General features: G+C 33.1%; 3 protein-coding genes and 1 pseudogene across 5 annotated transcripts; 2 read left to right on the top strand and 2 right to left on the bottom strand.

Moving 5' to 3' along the window:
- The first annotated feature begins 5,286 nt into the window (after nucleotides 1-5,286).
- On the top strand, nucleotides 5,287-7,203 carry LOC105138855 (heat stress transcription factor B-2a-like). The gene is made up of 2 exons (XM_011045064.1): nucleotides 5,287-5,749; nucleotides 6,571-7,203. Exons 1-2 carry the CDS (start codon nucleotides 5,459-5,461, stop codon nucleotides 6,901-6,903), a joined length of 624 nt encoding a protein of 207 aa, XP_011043366.1. The 5' UTR covers nucleotides 5,287-5,458; the 3' UTR covers nucleotides 6,904-7,203.
- Nucleotides 7,204-8,225: 1,022 nt separating this feature from the next.
- LOC105138854 (pentatricopeptide repeat-containing protein At4g21705, mitochondrial-like) lies at nucleotides 8,226-10,786 on the top strand. The gene is made up of 2 exons (XM_011045063.1): nucleotides 8,226-8,575; nucleotides 9,080-10,786. The coding sequence occupies exons 1-2, from the start codon at nucleotides 8,267-8,269 to the stop codon at nucleotides 10,316-10,318; spliced, it is 1,548 nt and encodes a 515-aa protein (XP_011043365.1). The 5' UTR covers nucleotides 8,226-8,266; the 3' UTR covers nucleotides 10,319-10,786.
- Nucleotides 10,787-12,162: 1,376 nt separating this feature from the next.
- Nucleotides 12,163-15,233, bottom strand: LOC105138853 (monothiol glutaredoxin-S17-like; annotated as a pseudogene).
- Nucleotides 15,234-17,428: 2,195 nt separating this feature from the next.
- Nucleotides 17,429-24,685, bottom strand: LOC105138852 (uncharacterized). 3 transcript variants are annotated; one of them, XM_011045060.1, is made up of 13 exons: nucleotides 24,572-24,685; nucleotides 23,372-23,411; nucleotides 22,608-23,187; nucleotides 22,239-22,264; nucleotides 21,315-21,392; nucleotides 20,510-20,583; nucleotides 20,133-20,383; nucleotides 19,102-19,193; nucleotides 18,768-18,824; nucleotides 18,322-18,389; nucleotides 18,068-18,174; nucleotides 17,918-17,988; nucleotides 17,429-17,792 (listed from the first exon to the last, which is right to left on the bottom strand). In XM_011045060.1, the coding sequence occupies exons 3-13, from the start codon at nucleotides 23,173-23,175 to the stop codon at nucleotides 17,676-17,678; spliced, it is 1,509 nt and encodes a 502-aa protein (XP_011043362.1). In that variant the 5' UTR covers nucleotides 23,176-23,187; nucleotides 23,372-23,411; nucleotides 24,572-24,685; the 3' UTR covers nucleotides 17,429-17,675. The 3 variants fall into 3 exon arrangements, with proteins under 3 accessions (XP_011043362.1, XP_011043361.1, XP_011043363.1); XM_011045059.1 differs by lacking the exon at nucleotides 23,372-23,411 and having other exon boundaries at nucleotides 24,572-24,683; XM_011045061.1 differs by lacking the exon at nucleotides 23,372-23,411 and having other exon boundaries at nucleotides 20,133-20,380; nucleotides 24,572-24,682.
- Between the last annotated feature and the right edge of the window lie 1,400 nt (nucleotides 24,686-26,085).

Genomic DNA, 26,085 nt, shown 5'->3' with positions numbered 1-26,085 from the left:
TCCCTTTCATCATCGCATGATCTATTATATGGATTCAGCCTTCTATAGAAGATTATTCCTGCAAAATGCATTAATCAATATGTTAGGAACTTGGAAATCATAGGATAATTCCCTGGATTCCCACTCCTTAAACATCATCTCGGCATCTCCAACATCATCCAACATCAAAAGCGAGCTTATCATGCTCATATAGCCCTTACTGTATATTTTATCGCTTTCTAGTCAGATTTCCAGATACGATACAACTCATCTTTAGTTCCTTTTCTGGCATACAACTTCAGGAGAGTATCAAATGCAATACTCTTCGTTTTTTCAGTTATCTGTCCCTCAAGTTTCTTCAGCATTGTCATCGCCATTTCCATTATCCCAGCTTTCTAGCACCCATCTGCTGCAACGCAATAAGTATTCCAATCTGGAACCACCTCCCCATTTGACTCCATTTTTTCCAGAATCTTATCCATTCCCTCATTGTCAGAGTCAGCTGCAATTGCAGTAAAGCGGATGCAGAAAGTATATTGGTCAAATGGAATGCCCTCTGATTCCATTTTGGACATCAAGGCATCTAGTTTCTCATTATTACCCGTCTGGAAGCAAAGATACATCAATATATTGAAAACTAGAGGGGATCTCATAACCCCAATGCCCGTCAGCTTCTTAAAAGTTGCCACTGCCTTCTCCAGATCCTTTTCACGTGCATAGCAGTTGAGATGAGCAGTTTAAACCATAAACCCTTACAACTTCTGTGGAACGGCATTAGCATATTTCTCTGCTTCTTGCATGCCATGGACCCTCGAGACTAAGTTCATCCTGGTTGCTATATCATTGCATGAAAGAGGAAAATACATCCTGTTGCTCATCCAGTGAGATATCCAGCAAGAACAAAGAATTAAAATTAAATCAAAATAAAGAGGATGAGGAAACAAGCATGACTTAGAAACATATCCACTACGCAACTAAAGTATAAGGTTCTGAAGAAGTTCTGCCTTGAAAATAAAATATCTCTTCAAATCACTGTATCAGGACGAGGCCACCTGCATTTTTGACCTCCCCGTCAATTTTGCAGCTGTCTCCAAGCAAAAAGATCAATTTTTTATAATGTAAAGAGTTCCACGAAATGCCAACAGCCTCGTTCGCAGAAGAAAACCAATCCAAATCGACCATAAACAATCAAAGGCACGGAATAACTTACAAGTATACATACTTCTCTACAAGCTGATTAACTTACTTAATTTCACAGGCCCATTTGCTTCGATTGGCAAAATCCGTAATAAGATTTGGTTGTTTCATAACAAAAGATCAAGGTCTCATTTTTTTAATTATATATAACAAAACAACAATGGTTCAAGTGGGTCATTCAAACTTCACAAATTCAATAAAATTTCATTTTTGCATCCCTATCTGTTGCAATCAGCAGAATTTAGTCCCTAATTATCATCTAAAAAGTGAAAACCACATGAATTCTACACCAAGTGCACTTTTTTACTTATTTTCAATAAATCGTTTCCTTCCATATAAAAAAAATGGGAAACAAAAAATCATAATCCAATACCATAAGTAAAAGTAAAAATCATAATAAAAATCACAAACCACATGATTGAAACGCTTGTAAATCTTCAACTCCGTTATTATCTGCTGCAACTCATATGTTGTTACGGAATTGCCTTGTCTAACCCATTGATCAAGAATTGGTGTAACTGAGAAGTTGGGTGCAAACATGTTGAGAGGCCAAAATTGAACGTAAATGGATTTGCAATAGAGTGAGAGCTTCATTATTTAGCCAAAATTGAACGTAAATGGATTTGCAATCTGAGTGAGAGCTTCATTATTTATTTTATATTATTATTATTTTTGGTGTTGGGGGGGGGGATTTAAGAGATGAGTCTTTAGGGAATTTCAGGCTAGTGATGGAATAGATATATTTTTGGAAACGAAATAAAATATTTTTTTGGATTATAAGCAGTTATTTTTTCTAGCATATTTTCAACTTAAGTTTGGCAAAATAATTTTTTTCTATAAATATATATTTTTTTATCAATTCATTTAATTTATCCAGCGAACATTCTGAACAATATCCTTTTATTTTCTAATAGTTTTTAAAGCAAAAATTATCGGGTTTTATTTATTTATTTATTTGTGAAGGATAATTAAATCGAACTAGTGAGAATTAATTGTAATAATTATAAACATTAATTATGCATCAATTTTAGTCTAAAAAATCAGTATAGAAAGGGTTAAAAGGGAAATGTCCTGCATAACAAGTGCCTTTTCTATCTTATTCCAGCATGCTCTACCATGTTTTTCTTCACATCAATGGAAACTCTAGAACGAGGTGAATTACGACACCCTTCTTTAATTTGTTCATATGATCCATGCACTGAATATTTCCCATGGATCGTATGTTCAAAGGAAGATCATAAATACGCACCCAAAAGGGAATGTGTGATTGGCATAATTGAGAGGTTGTTCGTCACCTTTAATCTTCTTTGTAAGAACAGCCACACCAGGCGGCCGTAAATTTTTTCTAATATAAAAAAAATGCTAAGATGAATCATAAATTAAAAAATATCTCAAGACCCGAGTCATTTAAATTTAATTAATTTAAATAAAAAATAAAATAATGAAAAATAAATTTATTAAAAATAAAATAAGATTGATCCAAATTTGTAATATAATGATGATAATAGAATAGTTTTATTAAAAATAAATTAAATAAAATTATAAAATACAATTTAAAAAATAAAAAACAAATTTGAATGAAGAACCCAAATTATTAAAATAAGTTGTTTGTTTAAAGGTTTCTTCTAGAGTAAAAACACAATCCTCACCAAATTTTAAATCGGTGTCTAACAGTCAATTCGGTTTTCGGTTTTTAGTGCCTCGCGATAATATCCATTGGTTACTTTTTATTTTTTTTTAAATCATGAAATGTATATATATTTATATTATTTTATATTTAATTTTTATTAAATAAATAAAAATAATAAAATTCAAGCTTATAATTGCTTAATCATTAAAGTTTTAATATTATATTAAAAAAACATCTCGATTCAATACTTTAAACTATTAGATAAAATTCTAAAATATAATTTATATTATTCTATAATATTTAAGTTATTTTTTTCTAGTTTTATCTCGGTTTTTATAAATTATTTTTTATTTTTATAATTTATTTTAATATTATCATATAAAATGATTTAAAAATATAAAAAAAATTAAAAAAAAAACTCCCTTTCAAGCAGTTCCGGAGGAATTTCCCGAAGTCTCTGCCGTGCTGGTGGCAAATTGCTTTGAAGTTGAGGAAAAATGAAAAAGAAAAACTCTTTTGGATAGGGCATGACATTGACAGGTATGGCCTCAAGAGAAAGGGCAAGCAAGATGATAAATGGAGGCTATTAGTGGCCTTTTTAGGCACTTTGTGGATCGGTGAACACCTAACCACTTCAGCTGTCAAATCATGTCTGCCTCCAGCTGTAGAATAATCTAACAATCCCATTCAAAGTCTTTTTTTTAAGTAGTTGTAATTTTTTAAATTTAAGTAGTTGTAATTTTTTAAATATATTAAAATAATATTTTTTATTTTTTAAATTTATTTTAACATGAATAAGTTAAAAATATGTGAAAATATAAATAATTTTTTATTATACTTTTAAACATCTCAAATTGATAAGTTAAAAATATGTGAAAATATAAATATTTTTTTATTATACTTTTAAATATGAAAACCCAGAAATTGAGGATGAATTGTTTCATTTGTATTTGAAGTTATGTTAAAGATAGACTATTCACATTGAAAAATAAAAAATAAAAACCGGTAAAGATCTAAATCTCTTTTTATATTTAAAGACAGACCGTTTATATTAAATTTATCAAAATTTATAAAACAAAAATTCACTACTTTGAATTCTAATAGCTCAAGAAGGACATCCCTCTAACCATTTTGCTAATCCTATTTCAGAGGGAGCTTAATCTCCTAATCTTCTTGAACGTACATGCTTGTAAACTTTTCAGGAGTAAAACATGCTACATCTTATGGCCTCCCAATACTTTCTATCGACTTAGGATAAGTGCATAGTTATAAATCTAGTTCGGTTTATGATTTGGTTTAGTCTTTGATTATAAATTAAATATGTTAATCAACGAGTTAATAAATTGATATAAATTTATTGTGTTTTTTATCATTTAAAATGATATTATCTTTTATAAATTAAAAAAATCCATAATAATATTATTTTGAATAAAACTTAAAATAGAAATTAACTAATTTTCACTCTAATAATGAATTAATTTATTGAATATCTAAAATTAATTAAGTTAACTCTTTTAATGATTAAAAATAAACTTAGACCCAACTAAAATTTGAAATTATGATTGTAATTGAAAAAGTGATTAAAAATTTAAAACTGTAATTTTTAAAAATTTAAAAATATTTTTTATTTTTAAAATATTTTAATACTCTATATTTAAAATATATTTTTAATATATTTTTAACTTTTTACTTTAAATCATAAATGGCTGCTCCACACTGTACCGATCAAAGGAGACGTGCATAGTTTGATAAGTTCGGACAAATGTAGTGGTCACAGTCATACAGGGAATAACAATTCAATAATGGCATAGGCAGACAATATAGCTTGTAGGGACTTCTAAAGTAAGGTCAGAGTTCCCGGCCCTTCTTTTGATTAATTTTGTATTTATTTGACCGAGGGATTAGTAAATATGTTCACTTTATTTTTATTTATTTTATGGGAATAAATTGAGGATATCACATCAATAATATGGGCGTGTTCATTGATAAAAAAAATAAAACAGTTTTTCTTTTTCATTTTAGTTTTTTTTTTCCTTTTCTTTTCTAATAAATAACTAGAGAATTGTATACTTCATAAAAATCAAAACCATAATTTATAATAATAATAATCTTACTATTTTATATCTAAATTTTATTTCATTCAAATTAAAAACTGTAATGAAAAAAAATTGTATTATTAACTAAAAAAATCTTCATAATAGATTTACAATAAAAACTAAACTTATGAAACTATATATGTATATAGTTAATAAAAGAAAAAAAAACCGTATAGTTCATGTTTTCTTTTCATTTATATAGATTTAAGAAACTAATTTTTCAATTTTATAAATTGAGAAGTATTACATCTGAAACTTTTAAACAGTTTTTCCTTTTTTTTACTCCAGTTTTTTTTTTTAAATTGAATTGTCGCCCATTTTCTAGATAGTCCCATACAATCTCCAATGATTATCTCCTTCCAACGTAAGAAAGTTACATGCACCTAAAGTTACAAAAGGATAAGAAAATATTTAAATTAAATTAAAAAAAGAAAGAGTACAAAAGAAACATTCCACCTTCCTCGCTGCTAGTAGTTTCCCAAGGCCGGAGTTGAAGATACAAGTAGAAAGCCTCGACATTAGAGAAACCTTTTGGATATCATAAATAAGCTAAAACATGGCGGCCACTTTCTCTCAGCTTGAACAAGACACAACAAGCAAGAGTTCTTCAAGCAACACCAGGTCTCCAAGAACAAAATGCCCTGCTCCATTTTTATCCAAGACTTACGACTTGCTAGAAGAAGGTGGGGCTCATGATAGCGCTCCTCATGGTAAGAGAATTGCTTCTTGGAATGCAGAGGGAAATGGGTTTGTAGTGTGGTCTCCAGCTGAGTTCTCAGAGCTCACTTTGCCTAGATACTTCAAGCACAGCAACTTCTCCAGCTTCATCCGTCAGCTTAACACTTATGTGAGTAATTACTGTTACTGTATGCTTTCATCTCTTCAACATTTAATGCTATGCCTTCCTATCAGGTGCCAGCAACTTTCCTCTAGGCAAAAATGATCCCCTTTTGTTTTGCAGTTAGTTTCTTTTAGGGTTCACCATATAATATATAGGGAAATTCTTTTTAGCACGACATAATGGGAGTTTTACAATATTTTTTGCCTACTTTTTCTTAACGATCTGATCCAAGTTAAGGATTATCGATGAACACTATGCATTATCATGATCAGAGGTGATTGATTGTTCATATTTGACTGCTTAAAGTACAGGGTAAACAAAGTCGTGCTAAGTTTAATGTAGTTGTTGTATGAGTTTTACAATTCAATCATGTGGGTCAGAGCGAGTTTTTCTCTCTTCTGACAAGGACTGTTTTTAGGGAGCAAACCTGTACCCCATTTTTTCTTTAGAAACCTGCACTTCAATTTATGCAAGCACCACAGGCTAGTGGTTATACTGTTTTTATGATCTACGTATAAGCTACTATATATGGATTCACTTTTTGTCTATTTCTGTATGTTTAAGAGTGTAGTTAACACTGTTATTTAAAGTATAAAGTACTATTTATTTAAAAATATATCACAACAATCTAAAAATACAAAAAATAAAAATAAAAATTTCCAAAAACACTCCAAACATTTTCTTCATGTAATTTGGTATCCAAATGGGCCTTGGTGCTTTAGTACATGTCTTTCTGTCAAACCAGGATGGCAACATTTTAGGCTCGGTGCCATGAATCTCATGACCTTGTGATTTTATAGTGAATCTAATCCTCTGAATTAAAGCAGGGATTCAAGAAAACATCATCGAAGCAATGGGAATTCAAGCATGAAATGTTTCAGAAAGGGAGGAGGCACATGCTAGTCGAGATCATTCGGAAAAAATGTGAGCCTAGTATGTTTCCAACATATTTAAAGGCTTCTTCTAATCAAGAGAATGCAACACTTGACATGGAAGAAACTACTTGTTCGATGCTCATGGCGGAGAACAAGAACCTTCGAAGAGAGAAACTTGAACTGCAAATCCAAATAGCACAATTCAAGGCTCTAGAAACTAAGTTATTGGACTGTCTTACTCAATACATGGGAAACCACCAGAACAAAACCAGGAGGCTATGTTAAGTTCTGATGAAATTAAAAGAATTTAGCAAAGGCCTAGGAGTGCTCTCTCAGCGGGTCTCCTTCTCCAGTGTATTGCTTAGTGTTTAGTTTTACTTTTCCCTAAATATTTGTAATATTGTCTTGATGAGAGAGAGAGAGAGAGATGCCTGTAGCTTTAGTTTTTGAAGTAGGTTTATGCCTTTGTCTAGGTCTCTTGTGTGCGTTTTTTCTTCTACGAATGTTGTTACTGCTATGTTATAACCAGGACAGCTAGGTAGTTCCCCTCGTAGTTAAATTGGTCACAACCCATGACTTCTTGTATATGGTTTTTTTTTTTCGATATCTTTTTATCCAACTCAAAACTCATAACCTGGCTTTGAATTGGGTTATAGATTTATAGTTTCTAGTTAGATAGGTGGTTAGCGTTATGTTATAAGTTGGATCAATATATATATATATATATAGAAGAAGAAGAAGAAAAGACATGTTCGAAAGTCATTATTTTCCGCGGTGACACCATCTTATAATAATAAAAAAAAAGAGTTCATTAAGGTGATTTTTATACCACTATTAAAGGTTGTATGATAATACTGAATTATACCACGCATGTTGTTAAAACAACAATCTAGAAAATAAATTAAATAAAATATTATAAAATAAATATTTCATGTATTTAATTAATTAATTAATTTAATTAAAAAAATTATTGTGAAAAAACTAAATTTAATAAAGAATGATAAATAAAAAAATTCAAGATAATCCAAGTTATTTATAAATTCAATGAAAAATCTTATATAAAAAAAATAAAAAAATTAATATAGCCCAAATCCTTGGCAAATAAATACTAATAAAATTTAAAAAAACATGAGTTTTAAAAAACAAACAAACCTTGACGAATATTTTAAAGTTGAATTAATCTATTAAATTTATAATTAGTGAAATCTTATATCTAAGCTCGATTCATAACTAATTTAATATTAAATGATAAATTTGAGAAAAATATATAAATTTAGAAGCTTTATTAAAATAAAAAAATAACAATTAAAAGAATGATGATCAAATATTATAAGAAAAAATAGAAAGAAGAAGAAATCATAAAAAAATCAATTGTAAAATAATTTGTAAGATTTATTTCTTATTATTTTAATAAATTTGAGAAAAATAAAATATTAATAAATTATTTTCCAGTTCATTTTCCATAACACTGCCAAATATCGGAAAATACTTTACTTTTTATAAATTTATTTTTTTTAGAATTCACTTGTTTGAAATTCATTTTTTTTTAAAAAACGACTTTTTTACAAACATACGGGCTTTGGAATCTACCGCTGATAGCCCAATAAAAGCCCAGCCGAGCTCCAAGACCCGTTTCTCTTAAACCCTCATGGCAGGAAAAGAAAAAACTCCGCTGTTTCTTTTACCCTGTCTTTGCAGCGAAACCCTAACAATGAACACAAAACTAATCTCTAAAACCCTAATCCAAACTCAAAATGCAATCATTTCCAGATCTTACTACACCAACAAAACTAATAAAGCTACCCTGTACTCAAAGCTCAGTCCTTTAGGAAGCACCCCAAGTTTGGAGCCTGAGCTTGACAGCTGGATCCAAAGCGGAAAGAAGGTCAAGGTTGCCGAGCTTCAACGCATTATCCACGATTTTCGCATGCGAAAACGGTTCACTCACGCCCTTCAGGTTTTTCTCTTTTTGGGTTTTTTTTCCTTCTTTGTTTTTTGTTGATTTGGGTTTTATTTGGCTGCTGAGAAAATGTAGGAAAGGAAAAGAAAGGAAGGTTGAACATTAAACTAATTGTCGATCACTTTGCTTAATGGTCAATGCTATGTTGGACTTTTTCCTCAAAATGAGTTTTCACATAAAAAATGCTTGGCTTTGTATGGATTTTGACCGTATGTGCATCTCAACCGTGTTGGTGGATGGATTGCTGCCTTTTTAATCTATATATCTTTCTTTATGAAAACACATACAAATGTTCTTTTTTTTCCGGTTGATAAAGGATGCAATGTTTATAAATGGAGGTAAATGAGAGCATAATTTTTTTTAATTCATTTGAACTTTTTGTTATTAATGTTGGCTACCAAAGAACTTTTTAATTTAATCTGCTATTCTTTAGAATTTTTGTTCAGGTAATATATACTTATATTTTATTGCCTCTGAGTTTGTGGCACTTTGTGGGTGCAGGTGTCAGAGTGGATGAATAAAAAGGGCATTTGCATATTCTCACCAAGTCAACATGCTGTTCAATTGGATTTGATTGGTAGAGTTCATGGGCTTGTTTCTGCTGAGAACTATTTCAATAACCTGAGGGACCAGGATAAAAATGAAAAGACATACGGTGCACTTCTGAATTGTTATGTTCAGAAGCGTGAAACTGATAAGTCCATCTCGCATTTGCAGAAAATGAAAGAGATGGGCTTTGCCAAATCATCTCTCTCTTACAATGACATTATGTGCCTCTACACGAATGTTGGCCAGCTTGAGAAGGTTCCTCAGGTCCTAAATGAGATGAAGGAAAAAAATGTTTCACCTGATAACTTCAGCTACAGACTTTGCATGAATTCCTATGGTGCTCGAGGTGACCTTGAGGGAATGGAAAAGATGTTGAATGAGATGGAGCACCAACCGGACATTGTTGTGGACTGGAACTCATATGCTGTTGCTGCTAGTTCTTACATCAAAGGTGGCCTTACTGATAAGGCCATTGATTCCCTGAAAAAATCAGAAACAAGGCTAGATAAGAAAGATGGAACTGGTTACAATCATCTGATTTCACTCTATGCCACACTAGGGGAGAAGACTGAGGTTTTGAGATTGTGGGATCTGGAGAAATCTACTTGTGGAAGGCCTATAAACAAGGATTATATCAACATTATGGCTTCTCTAGTGAAGCTTGATGAGTTTGAAGAAGTGGAGAAAGTGCTAAAAGAGTGGGAATCATCCGGCAATTTTTATGATGTTCGGGTGCCAAATACCCTTATTATTGGGTACTCTGGTAAAGGCTTGTATGAGAAAGCAAAGGCACTGCTTGAGAACTTGACCGAGAAAGGAAAGGCGACTCTCCCAAACATTTGGGGCAAAGTTGCTGCAGGATTCTTTGACAAAAATGAGGTGGCAAAAGCTTTCAGCTGTATGAAGGCTGCCCTCTGCCTATACGAGGAGAATAAAGAATGGAAGCCAAATCAAAAGGTAATCAGTGGCATTTTGAGTTGGCTTGGTGATGAAGGTAGTGCTGAAGACACAGAAGCTTTTGTGTCCTCGTTGAAGAATGTCATCCCAATGAACAGGGAAATGTATCATGCTGTATTGAAGGCACATATAAGAGCTGGGAAAGAAGTGCATGGACTGTTGGACGCCATGAAAACTTACAAGATAAAGGAGGACGAAGAAACTAAGAAAATCTTGAGCATGATGCAGAATTAAATTCAACAACATAAGGCCTTAATGTTATTCCATTGAGAACCACAATAACTCCCGTATTCAAATCAAGTTTGTTCCTGAGAGAATCATGCAACTGGTGCAGCACTCCATTTTGTCTGTCTAGTTGCGCTGAAGCAATTGGTAGTTCAAATTTATCAAGATTATTCCCTTGCTTGCTACCAGCTGTCCATATGAAATTGTTCGAGCTAATCTTGATGGGTTTTATTTATATGCTTGGTCCATTTAATTTATCGACAGCCTTATTCCATGCATAATGCATTGGCTAGAGTGCTGCTTGGGATTTGCTGTCTCCCCGTTCTCTCTGGTTTGAAGATAGATTTATACCCCCACACAAATTAAAGGTGGAAGACAATCCTTCTCCCTTAAAAACTACTTACAGTGTTTCGTTAGGAGATAATCCCATCCTTGTACTTGGTTCTTTTTTTCTTTGTAGCATTTATTGCTTAAAAACTTCAAAAATGCAAACATTAGATTTTAAGCTAGCAACAAAGCCAGAATTGACACATTCAAGAAGGTAAATTCTAAGACAGAATGCGAGGCATGATTCATGTCGAAGACTCAAAATACCAGACACGACCTAAGCCTAAAAATAAATGGGCTAGGGTGTGGATCCAAGTCCACAAAACCAGAATGTATTTCACCAAATGTAGATATATAAACTTCCGTGAACCAAGCAAGGCTACAACTTAATATTTTCAGCATCCTTATCACCTTTTTCATCATTTTTCTGTAACGATGGACACCTTGTAGCCTCTAAGACTTTGTTTCCCCTGCAACGTTACAAATTCTAGCATCATAGGGTCCATGAATTCAACAGATTACTTGTTTTTTTTTTTTTTTTTATTTACGTGGGGTATCCGGGTTAGCTTACGCGCACCACGACTAATCTTCACGGCTCATTGAACATCCTGTAAGCCCAGTGAGCAGGTAAGGCACCGCGAGAGTGACAGGCGTGCATAGCAAAGCTCGAATCCAGGTGCGGAAGAAGAGGACAAGTCCCTCCCACCGCTAGACTAGAACCTTACTTGCAGATTACTTGTTTTATAAATGCTTTATAAATGCTTATGATTCTCAGTAATCACATCAATTCATTTTCAACCTATCACCAGCTTAAAAGATATTATGATCTCTTGAGGTTTTCTTTAAATCTCCTCAAGTACAAATTTTATGTTCTATTGGTTTTCAATATCATCTGTGCTTTCTTGTTTGCTTTAAAATTGGATTTTTAAGCGAAGAAACTGCGCAATTATTAAGCACCTGTTGCTTCTTTCTTTTTTTCCATAATGAATTTGTCAGAGTTCATGAAAAATCCTCGTGTGAATAGAAGTTCATACGAAATAAATCGATTTTGTAATTTTCTGCTTCCAACTTGAATTTCTGGAGTTTCTACCTCGTCAAACAATCAATAGTCAGGAAAACTTGTCTGTGTATGTGATTTCAGTTGAACTGGCAATATGACCATGTGATGAAACCTTTATCTTTCATCTTGCAAAGGAAAGCATGTACATGCCCAAGCAAGCAGCCAAGCACATGTCATGTATTGTGAGCCCAAAACCACCGTTCAGACTTTGGTCACAGTTACGGGAACACTTATCTCCCCTTCTGTTCGACCAATCTTACCCCATGTCTGTCACCTCTGACTATTTGTTCTGGCCATTAAGACTGCATTTAACGAGCAAATCTGACACAACAGATCAACCCTTCACGATGGTAGGAAACAGGAAAGGTCGAGCAAGTTGAAAGCACTAACAAATGACAATAGGACTGTGCGAGAGGGCCATTGAAAGCATGGACCCTACAATATTACCAGCTAGATTCATCCATCGTAAAAGCAACCCAAATCATACTTGATACCACTTGAACCACGTTGCAAGACAAACTTTCATAATATAGCTTAAATCTATGATCCATCAGAAAACCAAGCAAGGCATCAGAACATTGATAAGAAAGTATACTGTGCAATCTTCAGGCTCATCGCTCATGTATAACATCAACAGACACCACTAACATGAGTAGAAAATTTAGGTTTGGCTGGTCATTATTTGAAAGAATCGATGTCAACCCTACTCAGATAGGGTGGGTTTTAGTTCTCCATTGTCTCGCAGCTCCAGTATAATATCACAACCGCCTATTAGCTCACCTTTGTAATAAAGCTGAGGAAAGGTTGGCCAATTTGAGAAGACCTTTAGTCCCTGCCTCACTTCCTCATCTGATAAAATATCAAAGGACCCAAAACTGACACCCTTCTCCCTCAGGGCATTCACAACCTTGGAACTGAAACCACATGTGGGGGCATCTTGGGTGCCCTTCATGAAGAGCATCACTGGCGAAGAAGTGATCAGGCTCTTTAAGCGATCTTCTAGAGTCTCCTTCTGAACAATCCCTTTCCCAACCAAAATCCTTTTAAGTTCCCCACTTTTCTGCATCTCCAGCCCGATGTCTGATCCGCCAATAAGTTCACCTTTGATGTACAGTTGAGGGTAACTGGACCAATTAGAATAGACTTTAAGCCCCTGACGGACTTCTTTGTCGGTGAGAATATCAAAGCTCTTGAAGGTCACCTTTTCCTCTTGAAGGATTGCAACTACCTTCCCACTGAAACCACACTTTGGTTCGGTAGGTTTTCCCTTCATAAACAACATAACTGGGCTTGAATTAATCAGGCTTTCAAGTCTGGAGGTCAAGGTTGTGCTCAAGCCAGTAGATTGTGTAATGCCGCCCTTACCATTTTCACTTCCACTTGATTTTTCCTCAACGGAACCAATAGCATCAATTCCATGATATCTGAAAACTTCTTTTAATTCACCACTCATGCATTGCAATTGCTATGTCACATCCGCCAAGAAGCTCACCCTTGCAGTACAGCTGAGGAAATGTGGGCCAGTTCAAGAACAATTTCAACCCGTCACGAACCTCATTTTCAGATAAGATATCAAAAGTTCCAAATTTCACAGTTTCATCCTTCAAAATATCAATAACTTTTTGGCTAAACCCACACCTAGGAGCTTCAGGATTCCCTTTCATAAATAGCATGACAGGGTGAGAGTCAATCAGCTGTTGCAATCGATTTTTTAATGCATCACTGAGGCCAGGTTGTGCTTGGTTTGCTTGGGGGGAGGAGCCATTTTCTTTGGCAAACTCCTTGACTGTTCCAAGAACAGTACGTCCAGCAGCCATTCCAAGGCTGGAAGGGGCTGCAGGTTCTCCAGGGTTGGCTGAGCCAGCAACTCTAGCGACTTTGGTTGCCAAACTGGAAGGATCTGCACCTTCCAATGTATCAACTGTCTTGCCATCCTGATGAAGAAAATGCATGAAATGGCTGGTTAGTATTCACAATGAGAACTATGTTTTCAGGAGACTAGAACAGCAGTAATCCATTCCTAGGTTGCTATATATACATGAATGTAGACAATCTTGCAAAAAATAGAGTACCAAATTGAAATTTTCAGGTCATTTTCTAATTTCTTGGAATAAAAAGATGATGAAAATAGGCCCTTTATGGTGACTTGAGTGTGTGCTACATATCAAGAACTTTTCTGGTTTACATGGCTCAGAAATAGACATTGTATACCCATCTACTTGCCGGATGCACAGTTCAGCCCAACTAAATCCAAACCTAGCAATTTTAAGGATCTCATAATTCGTTTGGTTTTGAGAAGTTGTGTTACATGATTAGGCAGGCAGGTTTTGAAAATGAATGGTTTTGGTTTTGAGAAGTTCGGTGGCCTGATTAGTCAGGTGGGTTTAAAGAATGCTCCAAAGCTAAGCTGCAAAACCCACAAACAATATCACATGAGTTGGATGCAGACTTAATCCAAAATTTACAGGAGTATAAAATAACTAGCATCTTTCCACGGGATTATTAAACAGCACACAATAAAAGCATACAAAAAAGCCACTGCATCTCGTCTTTGTCTCAAAGCCTGGGCCAGCAGCACCATGTATCTCATGAATTCTAGATAGTTGTTCTTAAAAACCGATTTTACTTGGCATTACTCTTTTCATTTTAAAGACTCTAATAATGTGCTTCATGGATTCAATTTTGACCCAAATAAGAAATCCTTAATCCTGCAAGCTAAAAGACTACTCAGTGCTCCACCAAATCATCACTTAAAACCATACGAATGGCTTGCACAAGTGAATTACATAATTCAATTCATTAATTCATCTTCTACAAGAGAAGATTAGAATCATGATATTCAATTCATTAATTCACCTTCTACAAGAAACGAGTAGAATCATGAAACCCACCAAAACAGAGCAAATTAATCAATATTAACACAGCCAAAAGATGTCCTTTTCTAAGATTACCATTACAGCCTAAATTTCCAACAGCAAAGCTGGATACGGATACTTCCTAACAAAACATCAATAACAACCCAAAAGAACATAAAAATCTCTAAACCTCCCCTTTAAAAGAAAACGAAGATACCTTCACGAAAACAAAATAAGGCACAGAAGACACTGAAAAGGCCTCTGATATCTCTGGTTGCTCCTCTGCTTCAATCTACGAGACAAAACCCACATCACCAATTCAAACAAAAACAAAAACCCACCAACATGCAAACAAAGAAATTCACATTACATACCGTGAGAAAGTGGGTGTTAGGAAAATCAGTGGAGAGATGAGAAAAGACTTGGTCCATTTGTTTTGAAGCATCACACCATGATGCCCAGAAGTGAATGATTACTACTTCTCCACTTTTGGTTATGTTATCAAGCTCAGCCTTTGATTTCACGTCCTTTACCGACCCCGTCATTTTTTTTTATTCCAGCCTGCAACCACACACTCGCAGAAATTTGCAGACACAGCACAACTTCCCTTCCCTTTGTTTATAAATAGAAACCTGTGTCTTTGTTTTTTCTTTTAAAAAGTGATTTTTATTTTTATTTTATTTTTATTTTTTTATATATTATTTTAATATACAGCTATTAAAAATAAATTTTAAAAAATAAATATATTTCAGACTGAAAACAATATCACAATCTCAAACACTATTTAATATTCTTTTATTTTATTAGATTTTTTACTTAGACTATATTTTGACCCCATACAATTCAACAAGTTTCAAACTCATCCCTTCAATGTAAGATTTCCTGTTGTAATAACCTAAAATCCCCAAAAGTTTCAATTCAACTCATTAATGTTAAGCAGCTACTCCTAATTACCACCAAGTCCACCAAGTCCAAAGAGAATATTTTCTTAAAAAAATCATTGAGATTATTTAAAGAATATTATCAAAATACTTTTTGTATTCAAAATATCCTTAATATTTAAGATTTTCTTATTGAAGGGGATGATTTTTAAAATACTAAGGATATTTTGGATACAAGAGAATCCAAAAGAAATTTTCGTAATATTTTTTAAATGAGGAGAGGTATTTATAAAATTCTTAAACTTTGATATGGTTTTGGGTATATTCAATTTTCAAAAAAAATTATATTTTATTTCCTTGATAAGGTTATTATTTTAATTTTTTAAATTTACTTTCAAAATATAAATTTATAGTTAATAAAGGCATATTTGAATTTATGGATTAAGTGCTTGTTTGAAGTTTAATGTTTAATTTCGTTATCATTAACTATAAATTATATGATATCTAACAAATTAACATACAGATTAGGTTTGGATATATTTAATTTATTTTAATGGAATAAAAAATAATAATAATAAGGCGAAAGTAGGTGACTAGGTGCTCATCAACTTTCGCTATCTATCTATTTAATTTAACAATTAGGGCTTGCATGAAAATATAGCTTTAATTGGGACCAAAATAAACTTTACCCTTTCCCCTGTCGGGACCCATCAACTTCTGATGGCACCAACGCAAGCATACATACATCAGTATCAGTCACCGTCTATTTTCAGGGATGCCTTACGTGGGTCTCTTAATGGGTTAGTGTAGGACACGTGTATGCTTTTGATTGAACAGATGATAGGTGAGTCGGGCCCACAGATACGTCTTTTGGATGATTTCGGCTTTCAGTTTAGTAACGAAAATACCTGGCTTCAATTTATCGGTGGTGATTGATTGCGAAGAACTTTTTTTTTATTAGTGTTTTTTAAATATTTATTGTTATTTTTTTATGGATTAATGATGCATTTTTTTTATTCTTATTATATATATATATATATATATTTTATGGATTCTATATATATATATATACTATCTTTATTAAAGTTTATACCATTCTATCTATTTTGTTTTTAGTTAAGAGAACAAATGCCATTCATTTATGCATTTATTCAATAAAAATGGGTTAATGGCATATTTGTCCTTGTATTCTTATTTTTTTTATGGAATTTTTTCTTATAAAAAATCTTCTGTGGATTGTATTCAAGTAATTATGTTAATTCCTATGATACATGACAAAAATTAGTATAGTGACTAAAAATATTTTTATATATATCAAGAAAAAAAAAATTAAAAAATCCAAACAAGTAAAAATATATCATCCAATTAAAAATAATAAAGTTAAAACTTAGTTATAAATGTTAAAAATATTATATTTTAAAAATACATTTATATCAAAAAAACAATTTTTTTTTTTTGTCTATAATGATGCTATTGACAAATCTCTATTCATAAAGACTATTATGGCATTTTCTCTATTTTTAAACTTTTTTTTTTTGGTGTTTCCAAGAAGTTTTTAGTATCAATTTGTTTTTATCCCAATTTGTCTGATAATTCAAATCCTTCAAGTCCTTGCTCAAAACCTACCAAATTCTCCCATGATCAAATTTGTAAATCACAAGAATTCCCAATTTTATTTTTATCTTTTTCATTAATAATTCCTAATTTTAAACCAAAAGGCAGCTTCACTAATCACTGACAAAAAAAAAAAAAAAAACCCACCAGGAAAATTAGCTTTATGGAGTTGCAAGAATTTAAACAGAGAAAATGAACTTGAATTCAAAAGTTGATTGAAGAGTAGAAACCTCATTTATGCTCATGATTATATCAAACTTAACCTTTGATATTTTACTGTAAACTGATTCATTAAAAAAAATAATTTTTTAACAATCATTAGGATACGGTTAACCTTCTTCTAATGCCATTAAAAGTATTAAGCACCTCAAGAAGGGAGATCAAATCAAGAAAGTTGAAACGTATTACTGGATTACAGAAGACGAGTTGAGAATACATCAAAGAATGCATCAAAATTTATTCTTCGCTGCTTCTTTATAGCGTTTACACGGTCAACATTTTGATAAATAGTAACTTGTCAACAAATGATCATGATTCACGACAATGATTCTCAAAAAAAAAAAAAAAATAAATAAAATGGTGGCTGCTTGCCTGCTTCTCAAGAAACCCACTTGATTCCATGTCGTGTACTATTTTTTGGCGAAACTCAAGCGCTTAGGGTTGATATTATCCAGTTGAATTAGTAATGTTCCAGCATCTGCTCCTTCAGTCCAGTTTATCGATTCCTTCTCTAATAGCTTCATAATCTGCAAAAGTAAAGGGGGTAAGATATAAATTCTGTTTTGGATCCTTCGGATGTGATGAGTATCACTTGAAAAAGTGAATCATTTTTGGTTCAATCTCTCAAATAAAAGAATCAAAGCAATCTTACCAATCTTCTACGAGCCCCTTTCGTAACATCCACCTCATTTGTCTCAATGATGACTTTGAGGTACTTGAATGCTGAAGCAAGAAATTGACTTTGATAAGATACATGACGTGGAGATTACGAGGGCAAAAGAATGCTTTGATGATAGCTTACATGGGATGCCTGAGAGTAAGAGAAGATTACTCTTCAAGGAGCGTATTGCATCTTTTGCACCATGTTCATGCAGATCAAGCAACATCTGGTCTTGAGTCTCAACATTTCTGATAATGAAAGCAACCAATAGATTAGAAAAAAAGCAAGGAGGGAAGCAATAAAGATTTATAACGCAAACAGAATAGAAAAAACAAAGAGTGCACACCATTAGATACCAAATGAAATGGAAAAAAGCATAGAAAAAAATCACTAACTGGGTTCCAAAAATCTTCTGAGTAGATTCCTCGTCTACCTCATAAGCCTTGTCACGAAAAAAATTTCCCTGCAAATACCAAGGACAATTATAACCAAAATTATTATATTATCCAACAATACCTTCTAATTGAAATTGACACAACTGAGATGCTTTTGAAATCCACAGCTAAAAGCATGCACATGGAACTTCCATTCGTGAACATTTCATTTTAGCTATGAACATTTCATTTTGGTTATTATGCTACCCATACTCATGTTGACCAGCTCTACCAACCAGTCACAGCTTGGTTTTGATCTTGTGGTCACCTAATTGATAACCATCCAAGAAAATAAAAAATATATATATCTTGTTCGTATCTTGAGTGCCGATCATGTTGCCAGATAAAAAATAATGTGATGACTTGTAAACAGACATCTTGCTTTGTGACACAGTCAGAAACCTTACCTCATCCATTAGTTTGTTTGCTCGCTCATCATCTCCCTTGGCAAACGCATCACCAGCCTGACAAGGAACATTCTTATTTTAGCGTGACCAGACTAAAAAGGTGATTGATGCAAACCACATTGCAGATTTCTTATGCAAAAGCTAGTCTGAGCTATCAAATGGCAGTAGCCTGTAGCTATTAATATTCATAGGAAACTTTTTCTCATGTTACTACAATTATTATAACATGTTATATAACCAAATTTACTCAGGAATTACAAATTTAGAAAATATAGGTATAGATGCCATTATCATAGGTAGACCAAATTTCAGGAAAATAGAATTAGCAACTTACAGCTTTGTAAAATTCATTCATTGTGGTCCGATACTCCTTCCAAGCTTTACGAAGAAGATGGTAACTATCATCTTCATCTTCAACTGATAACACTACTTAGCATAAAGAGAATAACATTAACAAACCAACCAAGAAAAAATTAACAAACTAAAAGGCCCATATATAGCATTTTAACAAAAAAAAAAGTCTGCAAAGTTTACACACAAAAAAAGAAAAGAAAAGAAAAGAAAATTATACTCAAAAAGACAGGATCAGAACCATTTTTTTGCAGCAAGTGAAGAGGTCCATAAGCAATTTATTAACTTTTCTTTTACAAACACGGATTCTTACTAACCCCACATAGTAACATATAAATGTCCGTGGAGATTTTTTTGTTTCTTCTGATGAAAGAAGTAAAATTTATCAATGTCTGAGACCTATTCAAAGTGCATCATATTGCTATTAAAAAATGCAATATTTCATGGGGGAAAAACAAATAGAATTTGCCACATGAGTTTACAAGCTGCAATGATAGGCCTGGGAGAGAGCGCAGGCATGCCTGCTTACAACATTTCAGAGCAACCAGCAAAACACATGCCCTGAACTTTATTGCCTGATGCATCCTTTAGTTATCATCAAGCCATAAAATAAGAAGGAAAGAACGGTGCATATCACTGAATCAGTGCTTTAATTCATACCAGAGAGAAACATTACAAACAGGCCATCAAACAATTCTAACTCAAGCCACAGTGAGCAAATATAAAAGAAAATTGTAAGCTCCCAGATCCATGCAAGAATATTTCAGTTTGTTTTTTTGTTTCTTTGGTGAAGGGGGTGTTAGGGACTAGCAAAAACATATCCAACGTGTTGCTCAGCTCTCCATGAATTAAAAAGCAATGTAGATGCAGTGAAAAGAAATCTAGTCCATAGAAGCCACAAAAGGGGCTCCAGGTCCCAAATTTCTTCTGAATGAGCTACTAAAGCATCCAAGCCTTCTAACTTTTTTATACAAATTACTTCGTTAATGAAGTTCATCTCAAAAGAGTTCTTACCATTGTCATAATCTTGCAGACAGTCCATAAAATCAGTCCTGTTCTCTAAGGTAAAGTCAGTAGGAGGTTCAACCACTGGCTCTCCATATACAATTGACCTCCTCTCGGTCTTTTTTATTCTTCCAGATAACTCCCCAGATCTCTCAGCACCATTAAAAAGTGAGGCCAAAATTTCCTTCTGGAGGTTGTGTCTCTCTTTCCCCTGGCCAGGTGATCCTCCCCCATTTGCATTTGAAATTCTATTTGCACTGCTGAGCAAATGCAAGCAAACAAATGTATTAAGATGTAAAATAATCAGATCTTTCCTTAATTATGAGAAAAGTATCCTATAGCTTAATAAAAGCAAATTATTTAACTCGCTAGAAATTTTATCATACCCTCCATAGGAACTCATAAACTGTAAAGTTTTTTGACATGAAGGTCCTCCACTATTTGACCGTGCATCTGTGAACTGTAAGACAATATTGCAAGAGGAAAAAGATTTGTAAATCAAGTATATCATTATAAACCTTAAATCAGAGGAAGTTCACTTAATTCCAAAGATGATAATGTGAACCACAAGACAAATACCAACTTACTGAGGGAGAAAAAAAGCAGCACAATTGAACAATTGACACATCCATATATTTCAATTGAATAATTAATTGCACACTTAAAAACCATGAAGCCAGTCATCATGAGCCTCTTACCACTAAACTTCTTCTTTAATACTAGGAAGAACTGTATTCAATAGACAACTAATTATTGAATTATAATCTCATACCAACCAAGAAGAACAAGAGTAAAATTTGTATCATATAGGACAAACAGGAAAGCTTTGGCATTTAAAGTACTCTCCCAGCCTTACTCAAGCCTCTTTAGGAGTGTGGTGGCTTCTTCTCGGATTTTTTTGCATTTTTTATATCACCACATCAAAATATTGAAAAACACTAAAAAAGCATCAATTTAATGTATTTTCAGGGCAAACAAGATTTTGAAATGCACCCAAACACAGTTGCAAACTCAATGCCAACAGGCACTAAGATGCAAGACTAGTAACAACTGACCTTGCCTAATTACTCAAATACTCAAGTTAACAACTTGTACAAACTAAAAGTTTCTCTGTAAGGTATGCACTAAATGGTATGTAAAATGATCCCTCAATAAATGAGGATTTTTCTAAACTGAGCTGGTCATGCTAACCTTTCCAGTGGAACTACCAGCATAATTGTTCCTTTTGTCCAAAATCACTGCTGACAAATTAAGTAGTTTCTCCATGCTCTGAAAGGTACAAAAAGAAAGAAAGATTTAGAAATGCTTACTAACACAGATGATAAGATCACATTAATTAAGAACAAACTAAAACATGCAGTATCTTCATGAGTTACTTCATCATGCACATTAACTTAAAAGTTTCATCCATGTTCATCAACGATGTTTGAACACAGGTTCTTTGATAGGTTCATTGAGGAAGATCAGGGTGAAGTTCATCAGTTGAGGCATCCTACTAAAACGAACTGAAGCTTTAGCACGTGTACGCTGGTAATACTCAAGTAGTTGGTTTCGTCATTATGGGTGGTTCCAGTTACATTCCACCTTAAAATTCCCTCACAACGAACACCCTCAAAATTATATTAACTTTTATAAGGTAGCCATACTTGTGGGCAAAATAGCATACTGAAAGAATGGCTTATTACTCTAAAAAATAAAAAACCAGCCATGCACCAAAAAAAGGTCAATAGTTGCACAAATTTTAGGGTTTCTTGAAGGTGATCATGGTGTGATCACAAATTAACTATTAAAGCCCAAGCTTTGTGGCTAAAAACTCTAGCCTACTTTTTAAAGGCCTTTGTTCATTGTCACCGTAAATCCGTGATGCCTTTTAATCCTCTCAGTTAACTAATTTATAAAGCTCAACCATTGTAAGCAACCAAAAGTATATAACTCTGAATCCTAGGCAAGCAACAAATGCCAACCTACAATATGTCACCACTATGAAAGCATCATTGCTTTAACCAGCAACAAGTGTAATCAAGATTTGGTTTTGAAAATAAATGATAGAAAAGAGGGCATTTGGTAAAAAAAATCAAAATAGTCCTTGAACATTGAAGAGGACATTATGCATACCTTTTGCATATCATACCCACATGTATCTGCAAAATCAACATAAAACCTGATCAGAGATCTGGTTTGATAGTTCATTTGCATATAGTAGTGCAGGATCGAATCTTTCAAGATCTAAATCCTCCATCCCATCTCAAATTTAAATATTTAATTGATTGAAGATTTATGTTATTTACAAAATCATACAGAGTAGGTTACACAAATCATATAGAGGAGAGCTCACATTTAATTACAGAAAATCTCATCAATTTAAAACAGATTCCACTCATTCCAGATATTTTTAAAGGTAGAAGTTACAGGACAGCCAATTACTAGGGAATAGAAGGTTTCACATCAATGTATGATTGAGAAAAGAGTTAAAGCATTGTTTACCTAAAGCTTGTCGAATCATTTCCCTATCCAGCTGGAAGCCATCTCCTAGCATTTTGAATAAAAAATCTTCCATATCCTTATGCATACGATCATGCTTTGATTGGGTTTGTTTGGGTTCTTCTCCCCAAAGTTCAGACATTGAGAACTCCTGTGCGTCCAATTTCAATGGTTTGGTTGCGACACAAGAGCCATTGCCCACTGGCATGGATCTAATGTAACTTTTCCCAAGAACACTTGAAACAGTGCCTCCTGAAACTGGACGCCATTTTTGCTTTACATTTCTGCACTTTCCATTTGCATCACATTCCTTCAAAATATAACCATTGGATGACTCAGAAGACCCTTCACTCAGCATAGCCTCTCCATTGGATGAATGACTTGAAGAGGTAGAGGCACCTCCCTCCATATCTTGAAGAATTTGAACAGTCAAATCTGCCTTTCGGCCTGCCTTGCAATAAGCAGATGCTATTTGTTCAAGAGAAAATTTTGAACCAAATGCCTCAAGCAAGGCCCCCAATGTCTTCTCCTCATCATCATATTTCAATATGTTTGAAGTAGATACTTCCATTTCAATGCACTACTGAAAAAAGGAGAAAGAAAATTTTCAATAATCAATTCAGCATATTTAATTGGATTGGAGAGATCATTTCAGCATTCACATAGACCATGCCAGAAAGGAATTGAGCGATAGCCCTCACCAAAACAGCAAATCCATGCGCTAGAAAAAAGGAAAAAATGTCATATTCACTAAATGCAAATCCAACCTCACATCCATACCACGGGCAAGACATACTGTTTTCCCATCTGCATACACCCGCAAAACATCCAAGCAATAACAAACATGATTATAAAACATTGAATTCATATGGGCCAACAGAGCAAGAACCAAAAAATAAAAAAATTACCGAAATAAAACAAAGCAATCAAAATAATGATACCAGTAATAGAAATGAATTTAATGAGGGTGGGGCGTCACAAAGAATTAATTTGAGAGAAAAATGCTCTGTGATGCAAAAAAGAAACTATTAACGCAACAAAAAATGAACATAAAAGGAGAAGCTAACCCCTTCCTAAATAAAAACCCATCTCCCAAATAATGCAGTCTGCATATAGTCTATATGCTTAACAAAACGTCTACGATGAAACAAATCACCATGAAGATGCAGCAGAAGTAGTGAAACCAATCAAAAGATCTATTATTTATATCCCCTAACTCGTCCTTCTACTGAAGCAATCAAATGTAATTTAGAAGCAATTAAATTTACACTAAAACTAGATTCTACTTCCAAAAGAAACAGACACGAGCATGCAGAGAAAAAAATCCCAATTTGTTATTTAGTTCTTAGAGTCCTGAAACATGTAAAGAAAATTCACGACCATTACATCCATAGCAGCTAACAGAACAAGAACCACATTAAGCCAATAATAAAAGCAATAAAAAAACAGCATGAATGAAAGGCATTCCAGTAGTGCTATAGCGGCTATGCCCACGAATTCGACTTTGAATGGTAGCAGACAGAAACCAAAAACCAAAATGCATAACAGTTGCCTACCACCAAACTAAGCATAAAAGAATTATCTTAACACCCACCCAACCCAAAAAAAAAGAAGAAGAGAGAGAGCATGGAAGCCACTAAAAGCAAACAAGAACTAATAATAAACCAGATTATCAGAAATGTAGTCTACTTATTTGACAAAATGTCAAGACCAAAAAAATTAGAATCAAAACGCATCAAACTTTATAAAGGCTCATACTTTGTATCCAATTACCAGTCAGCGGCTACCAGTTAATCAAATTTGATTAAAAACTATTAAATCTACATCCATAAGTCATAAAAGATTTAAATTCCACCAGAAATAGAAGAAGAAAACTCGCTTCCCCGCAAGAAACATTTTCACAAAAAAACAACTGAAACCCAAAAAAAAATTCTTTTTTATAAGGAGAGTGAACTGAAGTAGCTAACCAGAGAGGCTTTGGCAGTGAGAACTGGTAGAGGGAGATAAGCTTTTGGCCTCAAGAGGTTCCGGTCAGGGTATCGTTTCTATATATATATATATATAAAAGAAATGGAAAGAACATGAATATTGATTGAATAGCGTTTTTATTTATTTATTTATTTTGAGAATCAGAAGAATACAAAATGATTGTCTTTTGGCGCTCAATTGAAGAGTGGGTCCATGTTTTGATTCTATTGTTATTTAAATAGACTTCCTTTTCCTTTACAGGTTAGGTTCTCTCCTCTTCCTTCTCGTCTCATCCATACGCTGACAGAAGAGTTAAAAAAGTGGCCGGTAGATTATTTTTAGAAAACTATTTATTCAAAAATATATTAAAATATTTTTTTATTTTTTAAAATTTATTTTTTATGTTAATATATTAAAAAGAATAAAATATATGTATATAAAAATAATTTACATATTACTTGGAATTTAAAAGAAATCATGAGAAAGAAACTTCTTAAGAAAACTTTGTTTTGAAAATGGTCAAGGGGGCCCCAAATGCATGCCTCTTTGAAAAGCAAAGGGGGGAAAAAGTGTTCAACACAGCAATTAAATGCATGTTGCTTGGATTCAAAGATTCCAAGTTATTCAATCATTCTAAAAAATAAAAATAAAAAAACAAAAGAAAATTGTAGCATTTGATTAAGCTCCCCTCTCAAGTTAGTTTGGCATGATCACATTTTATTTGTGTGTATAATCATTTTTAAAATAGTTTTCTTAAAATATATTAAAATAATTTATTTATTTATCAATAAAACATTATAAAACACTAAAAAATATGAATTAGATGTTTTATCAAATGAAAAATATTTTTAAAAATCAACCAAAAACATAAAGAAAAAACACTCTCAAACATTCCTCTCATTTGAAATTATGATACCTTCTATTTTTTAAAATATTTTTGGTATAAATAATTATTATATCAATATTTTTTTAATTTATTATTATTAAATTTAAAAATATTATTTTAATATATTTTTAATTAATTTTTTTTAAAAAAAAATACCATGCTTTCCATGAACACGAGGAATAAAACGGATTTGTAGTTTTAAATGGCAATACAAAAACTACTTCACAATTAAAATTTGTCACCAATTTCCCGTGGTTTTTACAAGGGGAATTCGATCTTTCTAATCAAAGTTATAATTTCAAGCTATCTTGAAAGTCCACACGATTGAGCTTTGATCTTTGATCACAATAAAAACAAACACAATTATTTTCACTATGGCACCTAAATTATCACTCAATTCTCAATTGAATCCAAAAAAGAAAAAACTCAATTAAATCCCCCAATCTACCGGACATTGCTTGATCAACCTCTTATCAGTACCTTCACCTTTAAGATCATCATAAAAAAAGAGAGAGATTTTGTATTAAAGTGACATCGTTTTTTGTACAAATCTTTGATGACGAGTAAACTGGGTAATGCTAGTCTATTCGATAGATGGAGGGTCCAATTGGAGATATCTTTTGTTGG

This window comes from Populus euphratica, unplaced genomic scaffold, assembly GCF_000495115.2.
Source record: "Populus euphratica unplaced genomic scaffold, PopEup_1.0 scaffold84.1, whole genome shotgun sequence".
In the NCBI taxonomy this organism is placed as follows: domain Eukaryota; kingdom Viridiplantae; phylum Streptophyta; class Magnoliopsida; order Malpighiales; family Salicaceae; genus Populus; species Populus euphratica.
The sequence above is the reverse complement of the archived record's forward strand: the minus strand, read 5'-3'. Positions and strand labels throughout refer to the sequence as shown.